The following is a 16,773-nucleotide window of genomic DNA, read 5'->3' as shown; positions in this document are numbered from 1 at the left end:
CTCCACTAGGCTAAAATGCTTTCGTAGCATTATGTACACGGGTAGTTTTACATTCAGTTTCAATAATGAATTGTTCTTCACCCCTGTTAGAGTAGTTGCAGCTAGTATTCCACAGGGGCACTTGACACGACCAGTGGGATGAGCACACATAATTACTATATTATACTGCCACGCTACGTTACGTTATGTTACGTTCAATGTATCAGTTGACATTTCGAACCGCGTGCTGGGATTACAGAATTGCCGCTCGTTCGCTCTGACCCTCCCTCTCTAATTGCCCATCCAATGGTCCTCGTAAATCATTGGGCCCCCGGGGACCTGCTAATGTGATGGTCCCTCTACAGGACACGACGTAATTCCAATCTCTCAGCATCTCTTTTCCAACTCGGAATCCAATCAGTATCTGTGATTCTTCAGTGTCTTCAGAGGCGCTGCTGAAGTCCAGCTTCTATTAATTACCTTGGAGGAAGAAAGGCTTTATGTAGCGCCACGAGAAGTAGGTCAGGGGTCAGGAGGACCCCGTTTCTTTACCAGAAATAACCGCGATGTTTCACGTCATCGTCGAAACTCCCATGCTGAATTCTTATCTTTGGGACGTAGTAGGAGCTTCAGGAACAAAGACCTACAAAATATTAATATTAAAAGGGATAGGCCAGTATAGTTTTGGGAAGAGAGTTTGATTATTATTATAATAATTAACAGTACCCATTTCAGCATCTTAATTAGTAATATAGAAATTCTCCGTACTGGTAGTGTGAAAGAAAGATGTGTATCTGTCAGCATGCTAATTATATTCCTTCTCACGCGCTAAAGATTCAGGAATATACTCCCTTAAAATTTAGAAGTTTCCTTCAAAGAACGGCCTCACAGTTATGTGTGTGTGTCTTAAATTCACTTAAACGCTTTCGCCTGGAATAATTTAACATTGGTGAAGTCTAATAATCTTGAAAATAAACAGTGCTAAGGTCGATTTTCACTTCGCCTTTTCTCGTAACTAAGATTCTGCCTTGGAAAGTTTAAACTCAGAAACACTTTAATCCAGACGAGTGTTCTGAAGTCTTGTTTCTTATCAGTGTCTCGACATAAATTGTCAGTCCATCACGGACACTGTTTATTAGTGTCTGTGTACCCACTAAACTGATTATGGTTTTATACTATCTTACTGTAATGAGTGTTTTAAAATTAATCCTTCAACTAGATGTTTCACTGCAAGAAGTATTTGTCATTTTTCCCTAGGCGACACTTTATCTTTTCGTGATTCTACTTAGTTTTCTGTCAGTATTTAATTTTTATTTTAAGCGTTTTATTTTTTATGAATGACTTATTGCTCACCCTGTTACAGGTTCTTTCTGTTGGCAGACTCTCTAATAAAGAAGTTCAATTGAATTGTCATCGTATTTTATTATTTCTTAATTTTTTTTGAAAGCAAGTTTTAAGTCTGCATGATACATTGTTCTCAAGCCGTTGATCTCCTCATATGTACAGACCGAAAACAAATAACTTTTCTATTTAACACAATCCTCTCGGACGTCCAGCCGTGGCTCATGGATAAAACTGGCCGACGTTTCACGGTCGTGTCCCTATCATCAGTTCATCAGACTCTCTAATGATGGGGACAGAGATGATTTCTGAAAGTTCGGCGAATTTTAACCACGTGCCACGGCTGATAGGCCCAGAAGATTTTTTTTTTTTGATTCCCCGCTGAAGTTTCAGATCATTCAACGTTTCTTTTATGTCTTCAAAACGCAACAAGATTCAGATACACCTAGTATAGGCGCTTTGTTTGGTCATTCATTGTATATCAGCGTAATGGAGGCTAATTATTTTCTTTATTTCGCAGTAATGATTATTATTAATTGACATACTAAATTGGAAATCCCGCTGTCATACCACACATCAATTGTGACGTTCTTTTAAACGGGGAAACCCGCAGTCATACCACACTTCAACTGTGACGTACTTTTTAAAATTAATATATGCCTCGGTCCATTTGGCATAATGATTCGCATCGCTTGTCTGATCCGCTGATCCATCCCGTGTAAACAGTACGGTTTATTTTTGAAATAATACGAGCTGGTTTGAGGCATAACACGTCTCTTAATCCAAGAGGCGCGTTTTATTTAAGTGAACTGAACTGAACTGTACTGCTAGCTACCTACATCATCACTAAAAGGAAACGCAGACCGCAGTAGGGAATCTGGAGCCAGTGGTTTCATTCATGGCAAACGCATCCTTCAGTCAAGCCGTTTGATGATCTGATAAAACGGTATTTTCTGACAGAAATACAAAAGAGAACCGAGTGTGTCATGGGTATCAAAGAGACCGCAGAACGCCATTAATTTTTTTAAAAAAGGGACTTGTTTGATAGGAAGCACAACATAAATGTGCTTAACATTTACCAGTGTGTTACTTAGGTGTGTCTACCGTTCTTAATGTTTCTAATGCTCACTTCGAGGAGAAATGTTTGTTTTTTTCTTATTTCATCGTGTCTGAAATCTTCCATTAATAAAACCCGTTAGTTTCGATGTCCGATTGAAAGGTGGTCTTCTTCAGAAGAAAAATTACCTTCATTTCTTATCGCGATATCTGGATTGTAAGACATTAAAATCATTTACTTTTAAAGCGCAGTACTACCTATGTGTATCACATTTAACATCCAGTAACTCAGCATTGTAACACGGCATCTTTGTTTTATTTTAGTTTATCTTGACGTAAGCATTAATTTTACAGTCACGGCACTTATGTTTGAAGGTTAAGTGATGATGTCTATAATACATGTAATTTGTATAAAATCATGCACTTGTTTGTATGCACGTTCTTATATTCCAATGCACTGCACTTTATGCAAGGTTTTAACATGTAGTTTATTTTGATGTTGTTCACCAATATTCAGTTTCTTCTTTTGTCTAGTTTAATTAAGTCCGTATGTAACAACGTAATTTTGTGTTTCGTGTAAAAACACTGATTTTTAAAGATCCGGATTAATTTCTTGGTAATAACAGAAATTTCTCATTTTGGATTTTGTTTCTCTGGATTTTGATTCCGTGTAGTTTATTATGTTGTTACCAACGTTTTGAAGGAACTTATCCCTTCCTAGGGGAGGCCCCCTGAAATGTTGGCAGTCATGTTTACACGTATGATGTGAAGCTTTCACGGCGTAAGTATAATAAATTCCTCTCTGGCTACCAGCTTAATGAAGAAAACACCAACGTTTCGAGAACCATCTTCTTCACTAAGCCACCTTACACGGCTGGTAGCCCCAGAAGAATGTATTATAATCATGTTTACACATTTGACGGTAGACATATAACTTAACATTAGTTTCTGCAGCCCCTGTATCCACACGCATGAACACAGCATCTCCCTAATCCTTGCTCGCTGCGTATAGAATTTAAATACTCTGGGAGTCATACATACAGTTTAGTTGTGTAAGGGGGAAGGGCGTTATTGTGTGTTACAGTACAACTTTCGGGCTCACCTGTCAGGTCGCTCGATTGGTTAATAGATAAGTGACAAGGTTCCCCAGGGATAAACGGCAGTGAAGGTATTTATTTGAGCATCGATTTTGTCATCACGGAATGGAATTTAGAGCCGTATTGCGTATATGAAAGTATATGTGTTAACACAGCATCACATCGTAACTTGTTATACCCTCGGGGATGTTTCTTTCTTTGCATTGGCTGCATGAGTGTGAAGTAGAATGAATATGGATGTATCCCTGTGGTGTTGAATAGATGTGGGTTGGACTGATTCGTCTGGTTGACGGGGTTTGAAGCTGCTGAAGCTACGTAAAAGCCAACATATCGCGTTTGTCTTCTGTAAGTTTTTATTTTGTACATCGTACATCATTGTCCTTGTCTTTACGGATTGCGGACTTTAATATCTGTGTTGGATACAGAACTTCTTATTTCTCAGCTTCTCCTCCGTCTCCTTCCACTAATTTGTGTTCCATCTACTGATAATCAGACATGAACTTGCACAAGAAACATTAGTCCTTTTTATACTCTGCCTTTTAACATTCAAATAAGTGAATTACTAATATTTTATACAGTCAATTCTCAACATCTTTTACTTATGTTGATAAGTGTTCTAATTCCCTCTTGGACTTTGAGAATTTAGTGCTGATTCAGCCCTCAGGATTTTTTTCCATCTCCATAATAATTTCTTTCGTCATTTCCCGCCATATTACACTACTTTCATAATACAACCGATTTTACCCATTCTATCTGCATGGAATTTCCAGGCACGATAAATTTTGATGTAACGTTGAGCTAAATTGTTTCTGTTATCTACTTTTCTCTCCTCTGGCCCCCTTTTCTTCTCTCTTCTCATCTGTTCTCGTCTCTTCTTATCTCTACTCTTTTCATCTCTTCTCGTCTCCTCTCGTATTCTCTTCTTTTATCTTCTCTCTTTTCTTCTCCCTCCTTCTATTCTCTTCTCCCCTCCTTTCTCCACCCAAAACTCTTTCCTTCTCCTCTCTTCTCTCCAGTCCTTTTTATCTTCTCTCCCCTTTACTCTTCGCGGTGTTGGGTTGGGTTAGGTTATGTTAGGTTAGTTTGTGTTCGGTTCTCACCTTTCATTCTCCTCTTCTCTCTTGTCCTTCCCTCTTCGCTTCTCCTGTCTTCACTACTCCTCTCTTCCCTTCCATTCCGTTCTCTTATCTTCTGTTCTCCTCTCCTTTCTTCTCTCCTTTCCTGTTCCCCACCACATTCCTGTATTCTCCTCTCCTCTATGCTCTTCTGTTCTCCTCTGTTCTCTTTCCTTCTCCTGTATCTTCTTTTCATTAGGTTAGGTTGGGTTAGATTCTCTGCTTCTCTTCTGCTCTCTTCTCTCTTCTTCTTATTCTTCCATTATTAATTTAAATGACTATCCTTCTCCATTCAGGTCTCCTGTTTCTTAATAATACTCATCCTGGATCACAGCATAAAGTGGCTACCTTGTGTTGTGTCCCTCTTGCCACAAGCGGCTTATTTTTATTTGTTTCGCTAGTTTTCTTGTTTCTTCTACGCATTTGCAGGGATATGGTGAAAAAATATTTGCCTCTCTCTACCTAAGGTGAAACTCAAGTTGCTTAACCTGGATTGGTGATACAAGTGAGCAGTCGTATTCAGGCTTTGGCCGCCTTACCCGCGCACTAATTAGACTGAAGTCTGACTGGACCTCAGCGCTTTTCTAGGTGTGGCAGCAAAGAGAAGCATACACCCCTAAACCGAAAATCTAACTCGGCGTTTGCCGGTTATTTCGCCGACAAAGATGTCTGCGACTGTGTGGAGTGGTCTTATGCTTTGTACACTTGCCTTAATATCAGTTCTGTAGCTGTCTTGGTCATTGTTTCTGTAAGGTTTAATTATAATTCGGTTAACAAAATCTACTTCCGCTATCTAGCGTTACATATTAAATGGAAGCAAGATTTGTATTTGTAGCAAAGTTTTGTAATAAAAGTCACTGCATGCGATTTATCGAATGAACTTACAGGTATAATCATTGAGGTAAACAGGTTTTTGTGGTCCACATTTAACTTTCAGATCAAGTTTATGTCTTGTGGAACTGTTGAGAAGTAGCGTGTAAATCAGAATTTTCCTACAAAGCATTACGGCTTCAGACTGAGAAACTGGTGTTTACAAGTTCGAAGACGCATTAATTAGTTCGCATTCCCGTGAAATTTTTACGATATGGGTACCGATCTTTGTAGCAATCTGATTTAAAGTACTTTCGATCTCTCACTGCTGGGACACATTCTGAGAACATTGTGACTAAAATACCAGAATTAGGAAACAGGAAATATTTTGATGGCAATTTGATTCGTCATTGATTTCTTAAGTTCTTGTGGGCTTTTTATTGGTTACTTGTGGTCGAAGTTCCGTACTCTGAGGTAATTGAGAATCTTCGCCTTAGTTGTGAGTTTGATGCGACGTGAAGGTGTTCTGCTTTTGTTTAACGTGCCCCTTAATCCAACGCGTTTCGCTGTTCTCCGTCTTTCTGCCCCCTCTGCCTTCACCATTCGATCATTCATCCTTGTACCTTGCAACGCCGTCTCCAGCCAGTAGTACCACGTCATTATGATCTAAGTCATTTAGTTACCCGGACAACCAAAATAACTGAACTTCGATTACCTGGCATCGTTTTTATTCATCTTCTGCGTCCTGACCACGGTTGCTGCGTCGCTGCCACTGAGCAAGTCACGTGTGAAAGGTTCGGCGCGCGCGTCCTTCCGATGCCTCTCCCCGTTCTCTCCCCACCGTCGTCTAACCCCCGGTCTAGTGCTGCTGGTCGCTGCTTGCCGCTGAACGTGTTCCCCGCACCGCCGTCCCCGAAAATCTGCCACCGTGCGCTTTGCCCCATCGCCGTGGATCTGAACGCTCGCCCCGACCTTTCTCTCAGCCCGCTAAAACCGGGGCTCTTAGTGCGAGATTGGGAAGCAAAGTCAGCCGGCTCTCTCTTCAGCTACATCGACATCGACACACGCAAACCAAACCGTAAGTTATCTATCGATTATAATCGATTGTAGCTACTAGTAGCGTAAATGTTGTATCGATTAATTGCTATGCGGGACAAATGTGGTTGCATTTGTTTTTATGTGCGTTATATTTTGCATTTGGTTATGGAAATGACCGTGCTAATGTATAATTGATAGGAGAAGAGAAGGAGGAAGCGAGGTCTACCTATATCGATACATATCGAACCTTAGTCGTATAGGAAGTTGCTAAGAAAATCGACTGTGGTGCTAAAGTAGGTTTGTCGCAGGGTGAAGGCATGGAGGGGAGATACCGGAAGTATGCAGCCAGTCAGATTGTGATTATAGCCTCGTAACCAGGGGCTGGAGATATAAAATGCAATGCCCGTCTTTTCAAAGGTGAAGTATCAGACGGTGTTAGTTGTCCTTTGTTTTCTGTGTTCACGATGTCTGCTTTGTCTAGTGTGGAATCTTCTAGTCTATAACAGTCATACAAGATTCATTTTGATTTTGTACACTTGCCCATAATGTTCAGATCTTCAGATGTGGAATAGTAATTTAATTCTTTTTTCTGCATAATACAAGCATATCGCATTAATTTTAGGCAACATCTCGTAATTAATGTCTTTATACTTTTCAGATCCCTTGCAGAGCTAATATCAAAGCACATAGAATCAGCTGTAGGAAAAATAGGTCTAAGGCATGACAGAACAATAATGTTATTTAATTGCTTATCATTACTATTGAAACACCAAAGTATGTTGTCTATTATCGAAGCATTATATATAGTATTCCATAACCGGAAGGGGCAGTGCAACCCATAGTGCACCCAATGTATAAGCTTATACGTTTTGTAACAGTTAAAGTACACTGCATATATACAGGTGCAATATTATTAAGTAACCTGTTATATCGCTTTAAATGTATGGTTTTTGAATGCCGTGAAAAACTTATTAAAGTAGATGGCACGGTTTTTTTTAAGTCGCGTGTTTGTTTTTATACACGCAAAAAGTTGCAGTGACCTCTTGATGGCCCTACATCAGAGAATTAATTTCTTCAGTGTTATCGGGTTCTGATTAATGCGAGAGTACAACACGTTATCAATCACAGTCGGTTTCTTACTCATGTCATTTCACGCTAACCTAACCTGGGTCACTAGTTCGTAGTTGGGAGGGGTCATCGCTGCTTTTGCGTAATGACATCTCAGGGATGTACAGTCTTATTCGGATGTGGACGTAGCCAAGAATTTGTGAGTGTCCAAACTGTGGATTAACCCTATTATTTGTCAAATGCAAAGCTGTTTAGCCTACTTCCAAAATTTATAATGGATATGCGTATATATAATCTCATAATTCCTGTGTATGACCTGAACATATTTGCGGATATACACGAAACTTTGTGTAAGTGCTGTGTCACTTGATGCTGCTATAATTTTCTGCAACTAATAGTCCCAGTGAGACTGTGACGCCAACGTTTGAGATTCAAGACCACTAGTGTCACTTAGTGTATGCTAATACTTCCGCACGAAAGATTTTACTGCGTTTCGACTGTTATAAACATGGCGCCGGTGCGAAAGTACAAGATCTTGTCTGATAAATATCGCATAATTGTATTCTTTATGTCTGCTAATTGAAATCATACACAGAAATGAATCGCTGAGTTATTTCTTGCTTCTTTACTTTTAAAATTATTTGACGTACTTTTCGAAACGACGTTTGTCTCATCGCGTCTGTCTGTCTGTTCGTCCATTTGAATGTTGTAATTTCTCTGTGGTAGGGCGTGTGTTGCCTAGAACCATTATTAATATTTAAATTTTGTTTGGAACTATTAATCATGTAGAAATACTTTATTTTTAGGTATATCTCACGAACTATTGGAGAAGTTGAAACATTTTCAATTGCAAGTAAGTTGAGACATTTTGTGTTTAATGTGTTTTGTGTATTTCGTTCATAAACGTTGCTTTTGAGACTCTTGTACAACTCAGATGCTGGTTTTGTTTTTAAAATCTTAGTTTCTTAGTCCGTTTCTATTGTAACGTGTAATTTCTTCTGTTGAAAGTCTCGAATTATTAACTGTTTCATTTGAGAGACAACGGTGCATGTTTATTTAACTGATATTTTCGAATTCCAAATTTATTCGCAGACAAGAGAGTGCTATTAAGCGAGATAACTTGTGTGCAGCATTGAAAGGGTAGCGTGAACGTATGTGTACGAAACGAAATTATTTTTTGTATATTTTGCCATATAGTGTTCTTCAAAGAAGTAACTATTCAATTGTTACAATTTATCTTCTGTATCCGCTGACGGCAAGGCAGTGTGATACAATCGAGTTACGTGATAGTAGTTTTTCTTCTTTATTCGAAATAAATTCGGGGTAGAATTGTGAAATGGGTCACGTATAGCTCCTACTAAATATACAGAATGTTCGTGATTGTATCTTCTTAGAAAGGTTGTGGAATTGTGAAGTCTGTAAGCACGAACAATCACTTGTTCGTATCTCATCCTTGCATGTCATGAATACCAATCATGTAGAAAGAAACTCTTACCTGGTCTCGAAACTGAACGTTCCCATATGATCCGTTTGCATAAACGCTGGATATCATTCTGATGGCACGTGTATTTTAAATTACCATCATAAACTACAGAACCATTGTGTCAGCTGGAAATGTATTACAAACTCTGGCCCATAGTATATAAATTCCTGAGCTTTTGTGTTGTACAGATCTTAAAATATGAATATTTGTGCCACTTGAAAATTAATACGGCATTTGTATGAAACTGTATATTGGGAACAGCACGCGCGGTATGGAATTTTGATTCGTGAGGAATGGACCGTAACATTTGCTGAAAAAAATGTAAATTTTTGTTGCTTGAATTTTTAATCAAATAAGTTATAATTCAAAAATCCTGTGTTACAAATAACGTCATTGAACATGGAGCTCTAAGCTTGACACTAAAAAAGCTTAAGGAAATATATATTTTGTTTAAATAGAAGATAATATGGCGGTCTTGCGAAGTACATGCTGTTTCATGTCTGACGAACCGTTGTAGCAAGGCAGCTACGTCAATACGTTTCGAAGTAGCGTGATTAGAAAATACGCCCATCTCTGTTTGTGTGAGATCTGGCGAATGTATCCGTTAAATGAAGTATTTAAAATTAATGTCGGACAACCCCTTCCCCCCCCCTTCCTAAAAGAAAAGGAAGGTAAGAAAAGTACATGAAATGACCGTCTATTGGAAAATGTGAACTGTGTTTTAAACATTTGTTGTGTAATGGGTGATAGCATTAAGTTTAGACCTGTATGAAGGTAGTTGGTTCGTATCTTGACCAATGTGGTTTCTATTTTCAATAGGCGAGCGTTCGGTTAGAACGTAAATCAAAGGGATGCTACTTATTTTCCATCCAACCTTCTCTAGCGCAGTAAGTACGGAAAATTGCCAATAAACATAAATACAATATAAAATGACGAGCAGGAAAACACCGAGAATAAAGGAGGAATAGTACCTTAGAAAAATAACCTTTCATTTTGAGAACGAGGTGTTTATTAATTTTAATGTCATGTGTAATGACACACTTACACGTAACTTGATGTCATGTTGAGGTCAGCGCCATATTCGAAATGTCCTGACTGGATTTTAACCTCGGCCCTGTGATTGGCTATTCGGGCGGAGATATTTCCTGGTTGTTTTGGTAAGTGCTTTGTTAATACATTAACTTGTCTGCCTCCCAAACAGTGATTTATAGTCATAGCTTGCCCAGTTCATAAAGTGCAGATAAATAAACGAATAAATTAGTCTTTCTGTAGCTTTACTCGCGTCATCAAGTTAGGTATTTGGATAGTACCTTACGTAAACCACGACCAGTTGGTTTTACATCTTCTCTAATTTGAAGCTATTAACCATAGGCACTGATTTAACATATTAATCGGTCATGTGTGTTGTTTATAAATACCGTTAAATAAACCAAGTAGCGAGTTTATTTTTTCGATTGTTGTGGGTGGTTAACAGCGTTTCGGGTGTAATTATTGCCTCCATCTTCAGGGTTAAACCTCCTTTTTTAACTTAGGTAGCCACGTATAGATATCATGGCGCCATAACAGCGGTGAGGTACTCTAAGCTCAGAAAGTTTTTTTTTTTTTCCTGAGTTTTTTTCCCAAGCTTAAGCTAAAATATTTCGATACTGTTGAAGCAGGCCACTACCCGTCCTCCTCTGCATTAAGCACTCATAATCGAGTCCATGTCGCGATCGTACAGAGCACCTTAAGTTTATGTTGTTTTGTTAAGACACGGTAAAGTATTAAACCGTTGAAGACGCAGTTCAGTAAGCTTTGCGAACAGACCTGACATGGCGTACCGCGTGGAGTCTTTTGCGCATCCAGATGCTTGCTTGTCAGCAATTCAGGATCGATGAAATGTATAAATGCACTTCTCCTGTCACAAGAAGGACTTGCCAAACCGATGGGCCCCTCAAATGTTCCGCGTGACGGCAGAATCTCCTTTTCCCCAAATCATATTCTGCTGTAATGTGTGTGTGTGTGTGAGAGAGAGAGAGAGATAGAGAGTGAGGGAGGGGGCTGCAGTATCTAATACCTTTTTACGTTTCCATTTGTATAATTTTTGAAACGTGTTATATATTACAGATTGTAGGTAAATGTAACATATTGATAGCATTTTAAGGATGAGTAGGGGATGTCGATCGTAGGATACAATCAAAGTATGAGGATTAGGTACTGCTATTCTGAAGAAATAAGTATATCGAGGCAGGATAATTTCAGAAAGAAACGTTAACATGATGATGACAAACGTTCAACAAAATCTCCCACGTTTTCTTAATTGATTTCACGGTTGATTTATCTATTTCTCTGCTTAATATTTACGATTACAGATTTCCTCTACCTGTAAATTTTCTGGAATGACATGGTACTATCTATCCGCAGCTATGTTTGTGATGTTTAGCCCGCCAATATTCGTACAAAATTTTAGATGTATGAGTGCTATATATATATACATACATACCACATGTCATGAAGATTTCTGTCTTCTGGGTTGTTGCGCCCTGATGACGGAGGCAGTATGACCTCAGAAACGTTGGGAAACATCGACCAGACTACACAGCGCAACAACCCAGAAGACAGAAATCTTCATACTCACCGCCCTGATGACGGAGGCAGTATGACCTCAGAAGCGTTGGTAAACATCGACCAGACTACACAGCGCAACAACCCAGAAGACAGAAATCTTCATACTCACCGCCCTGATGACGGAGGCAGTATGACCTCAGAAACGTTGGTAAACATCGACCAGACTACACAGCGCAACAACCCAGAAGACAGAAATATTTGTACTCTGATGACGGAGGCAGTATGATTTCTGAAACGTTGGTAAACATCGACCAGACTACACAGCGCAACAACCCAGAAGACAGAAATCTTCATACTCACCACCCTGATGATGGAGGCAGTATGACCTCTGAAACGTTGGTAAACATCGACCAGACTACACAGCGCAGCAACCCAGAAGACAGAAATCTTCATACTCACTGCTGTGGAAACCTCAAATCTTACACCAAATGTCATGTTAGCACAATTTAAAGATCCCTGGCCCTGACTGCGTGTGTTATAGCAAGCCCCTGCTCAGACGGAACAATGCAGCGCAGTTGTCAATTCTTAATTTGAACTGCAAACGTTGATACATGCGGTGGGAGGAGTGGAGCTGTGCTCGCAAATAAATAATACAATTGGCAGGGAGCCTGTCATTGGACGTGACTGCCGATGTTGTTGCAAGGTCAGTTCTGAGATCTGGTACAAGGGTTAATTGAATCGCGAGTTATTGTAATATAACAAAATACAGGTACTTGTTTATTTCAGGCGCGTTTGGTACTAAGAATTGTAAAAGTGAACCAACTAGTGTCGCCTTACTTTTCTCTCCATCTGTACTGATGTAACGACTCGAAAACGGCTTTACGGATTTGTAAGAAATTTTATATTTCGGAGTTTTGCTAGCATTTTGAAAATTGTATTCTTTTAAAGTTGATTTCAATGACGAGCTTTTGGCATGCGTTTCTGCGCGCGGAAGTGCCAGGAAGGGAATCCCGAGGCAACCTTTGTTGCCGTGGTTACCTAAGAAATATCCAGACGCCCAGACATATCTGACGTCACTGCCGCCACCCGCCAAGGTTAAATTCTGTCGTACTCTACAAAATTGTTATGCTGTGCTCGTGTTACCTAAATATTCCTTATGTTTTATTGTCTTCCTTTATCGGTATTCACCATTGTTTCGCCGTTTTGTACAACATTTCTTCCATTCTTTCCCTTCGTACTCTTCCTACCAAAGGTGTCGCCTCTAGCGTTAACCATTGTAACTTCTATGATGGAGATGTCCTTTTCGAATCTTGGCTAGGGCACCGACTGTCCTGTTTCAGGGTTTCCGGGGGTTTTGTATGCCCTCTCAGGGAACTGTCATGGTAGTACATCATGAACAACACCTATATTTTCTCCCATATTTCCTTCTAATTGTTCATAATCAGCGTACTATACTTTATGTTGGTACAGCATCGAAATATACCCACCAAAAAGCACTGGCACTACGAGACCCTACAAATTTGAGTTTGAAGTGTTTGCGCCACACTTGCTTACGTTCAAAGTTTATGGTGCCCTGGTGCAAATAATGATTAAAAACGGATGTGGGTTAGTGCGGGGGGGGGTGATCTTTGCGTTCCCCGCATTGCGGGGGTTGGGGCTGGGTTATTCACGCTTTACTTCTGTACTTTACCCCCCTCCCCCCTTGCAACCTTGCGTTCCAAAGTTTGGTAATTAACGGCCTGTACATAATTTGTTTTGGTTTCATTAGTGGCCAGCCCACGCCTTATCCCTACACTACCAGGAACTTGACACCCACCACGTGATCTCTTCTTCGCTTAATACAGACACCCATCTCCAATCTGACACTTTCTAAGTAGCAACATGCTATGTTAACGTATTTTGGACATCTTTATCAGTTTGTCTCTTGTAGTAATTTATTTCGTGAAAGAATCTAAACTTAGAGTTACAAAAATGTAAGCAGGATTTACTGTTTCCCAGTTTTTACATAAAAAGAAATGTTAATGAAATCTTTGAAGGCTATCTTCCGTGTTATTTGGTTAAAAGTTGACGTTTCACATACCAGCTCCGTCCCCATCTTCGGGATCAAACCCTGATAATGGTGACAGATGGTTCTTCAAACTTCGATTTTTTTATTAACTGACACGGCTAATAGCCCGAGGACATTTTATTAACGTTGGTCCCCGTGAAAGCTTCGATATCTTACATAAAAATATAAATTTTTGGTTTCCTAATATTAGTCAGAGTGTGGATAAAATCTAAGCTAGCAGAGGCTTAAATTTGATTTTGTAAGCTTTAAGTAAGTAGGTTAGAATTAAAATGTTATTATTCGCATTTTCCATAATACAGACAATAAAGTAATTGAATTCTTAATATTAGACGGCTTGATTAGTTAGGGAAGCAACTTCCCAACTAACTGCTTAGTGCTGTCAGAATTTCCCGCTTTAATGAAGTCCGTGATCCATAATCGTATTCACAAAATCCCGCCACTGAGCCCTGTCATAAGCCAGTTGAATTCAGTTCCCCTCTTCACATCTCATTTCTCCAACAATAATTTTAATATTATCTTTTCATTTACGTCTAGGTCTCGCAAGTGTCCTTTCCTTTTCCCTCCGTGACTGCATTTCAGAAACCATTTTTCATCTCGTCCGTGCTTTCTTCCCTGGTGCACTGGAGTAGTAAAATGAAAAGAAGTTACACTGTTTCAAGAATGTAGGGCTCTTGAGGCAACAAGAAATATATGCATAATTTTGACTTGGAAACCCATTGTAAAGCGATAATTTTGAAGCATATGGTACGGTAAGACTAGGACATCCTACTCAGGAAAATGGATTTTGAGACTGAAAGAATAATTGCTCAGAGTAGTACCCAGTGCAGGAATATTGTCAGGTAGTTTGTTATTTAATTGGGCAGTTCTCAGGCATGGGCTAAAAAAAAATCGACGTACCAGCAGCAACCTCCGAAACGCCACGCAGTTAGTGTAAACGTCGAAATGTGACGTAATAGTACGGTGTCTACATCTTCCGGAGTTAAGTCTGCTTAAAGTTTGTTTAGTATGTAAAGCCCTGTGTTTTTTTTTCAGTTTAGACTTGTGATGGCGTTAAGACACTTTGTATCAAGTAGTGCCATTTAGTTAATCACTTTTATACTACGTTTCTTCGCCTGCAACATTTATTTTAATGTTCTCAAATTTTGTAAGTTTTCTGGACTCTGTTATAATATTCATGATAATTTCCAAGGAATCCGAGTTATTTTTGAGTACACTATAACCCGGTTAAAAGTTTTCACAGGTTCGTGTTTGGACTGTTATTGGTCGATTTTTAGCCGTTTTGCCATTCAGAGCTGTACTTCTATAGCGTCTGTTGTGGACAAACAGAAAGTTTGTTTTTCTTATTCATGAGAATAAAGGAATCCCTTAAGGCAAGGACCACTGCGTTGTCAGAGTAAAAGTTTGCTTTGGAGTATTGCAGCCTTTCATATATTTGCCAAAGCAAGCAAGGAAATGCGTTAGCAGTTCATGGCGAAATAGTTTCCTTACTTTGCGAATTGGAAATGAGCTTTGCTGTTATTCGAATAGGAATTAATTTATTCGGAACGTTATCTAAAGATATTCCAGCGGGACACGCGTGTTCTAGTGGCGTTCTTGTTATGAAATTGCCCATCCGCTGTTGTTCGTATTACGTATTTTTTACAGTTTATTTAATGAATCTTAGTAACTCCGGCTGTGTCACGCCAATTTATAAGATGAGTGGTTAATAATAAGAATCCTACAGATAAATGTGAATATCTTTTTGTATCTTTTTTTTTTCGTTACGTGATCTTACTGATTTTCTGTAAGATAATAAAATTGATGCAGTTTCATTTCAGATTTATTTTAAAAATAAGAACAATAGGATAAAAATTAAGCAAGATTTAATTGTTTAACGAAGTCGTCGGTGCCAAATATAGTTGAAATTCCATTAATATTATAGATGGAATGTGCATTTACGACCTCCACATTAAGTGTTAAGTTTACTAATTTTGCAACAAAGAATTCGTAAAGAAAGTCGGTGGGATATTTTTCTTTTTAATCTTAGTTGTCAGATTTATGTCAACAACTGATATGTTCTGCTATCACGAGGCTCATAATTTTGAACCCAAATGTTCAACTCCGGAAATACGAAATCCTACCATCAGAATAGATTCTGACCCGGGTCTATCACTTCAGAACCGCCCAACATTGTTTTCAAAATATATTGCTGTATTAGCCTCCTGTCTCTTTCAGGTATCTCCCAGTGTTTTTTCTCGGCGCTAAGTAACTTCTTCACTCGATACGAAATTGTCAAGCCCCTATCCTAATAGAAAATCTCTTGTCAAATCGCCTCACACCTCGAAACTAATAAGATCAAATTTTCACTGGTACGTAAGCCGCTTAGTTGATACAGCATTTTTAAACAACCAGCTTTCGTCGGCACTGGTTTCACTTTGAAAAAAATAAGAAATTACTGAATCTGGTTTGTAGTCGTTTAAGGTCAATGAGAAATAATGCCGAGATAATTCTCTATTTGTCACTGAATTTGATATGTACGCGTCTGTATACTTCGTATCAGTTTTTGCCAACCTTTCCAATTAATAAAATGTCGTGAAATTATGTCGAAACCAATCAAACGTTTTTGGTGCTAGTGTGATCTCCGTAGAATTCCACGCACCATAAAAGCATTTTATTCTTATAATTCTGGAATTGACGAGATAAATGTTTGTCAAGCCTTCTCCAGTACTCGCACGCTTTTCCGTCGTTCACTGTCACTTTGTCCGCATTCTTTCGTTTTGTATTATCTTGTGAATACAGAAGCCTTACGATGGCGTCATCTTTCGACTAGAAACACGTGTCGCTTCCCTTATTAAAGATGTCGAAGGCTTCCGGAGAAGTCCGAGTTTTTCTTTCAGTGGGACTGAATTTAGTTCGAAAAGAACACAGAAGAAAATGAAAACTGAGAATCAGAAGCAAGTCATATATTGATGGAGAAGTAGTAGAGTCAGAGGAAGAAAGTTAACAGGAGTAGAAGAAGGAAAATGTATAAAAGAGGAGTAAATGGTGGAGAATAAGAGGACGAAAGGAGTCGGGAAGAAGAAACAGAACATCTATATATAGTTACCAGAAGTCTGAAACCATAGATCATCGTAGTTTGACTCATTTCTTACAAGATATGCTTAATATGTCAAATAAATTTTGTAGATTATA

The 16,773-nt window shown here is 39.0% G+C and overlaps 1 protein-coding gene across 17 annotated transcripts in view; it reads left to right on the top strand.

Annotated features, from left to right (window-relative positions):
- The window catches only part of Rbp6 (RNA-binding protein 6), a 686,229-nt gene that overhangs the window by 417,108 nt on the left and 252,348 nt on the right, over nt 1–16,773 (top strand). The window contains exons 1-3 of one of the 17 annotated variants that reach the window (XM_087349149.1): nt 6,393–6,476; nt 8,311–8,357; nt 9,807–9,874. The exons of 14 other annotated variants lie outside the window; for them this stretch is intronic. In XM_087349149.1, the coding sequence (XP_087205275.1) occupies nt 9,839–9,874 (36 nt within the window). In that variant the 5' untranslated portion in view covers nt 6,393–6,476; nt 8,311–8,357; nt 9,807–9,838. Of the gene's footprint in view, nt 1–6,174; nt 6,477–8,310; nt 8,358–9,806; nt 9,875–16,773 lie in introns of those variants that run through there. 2 more of the 17 variants (XM_087349141.1, XM_087349151.1) reach the window with 2 other exon arrangements.

This window comes from Zootermopsis nevadensis, unplaced genomic scaffold (genome assembly GCF_977971745.1).
Source record: "Zootermopsis nevadensis isolate Lab colony 2312 unplaced genomic scaffold, Znev_1.0 Znev_ptg000015l, whole genome shotgun sequence".
Taxonomy (NCBI): Eukaryota; Metazoa; Arthropoda; class Insecta; order Blattodea; family Termopsidae; genus Zootermopsis; species Zootermopsis nevadensis.
Note: the sequence above shows the minus strand (reverse complement) of the source record. Positions and strands in the feature narration are given on the sequence as shown.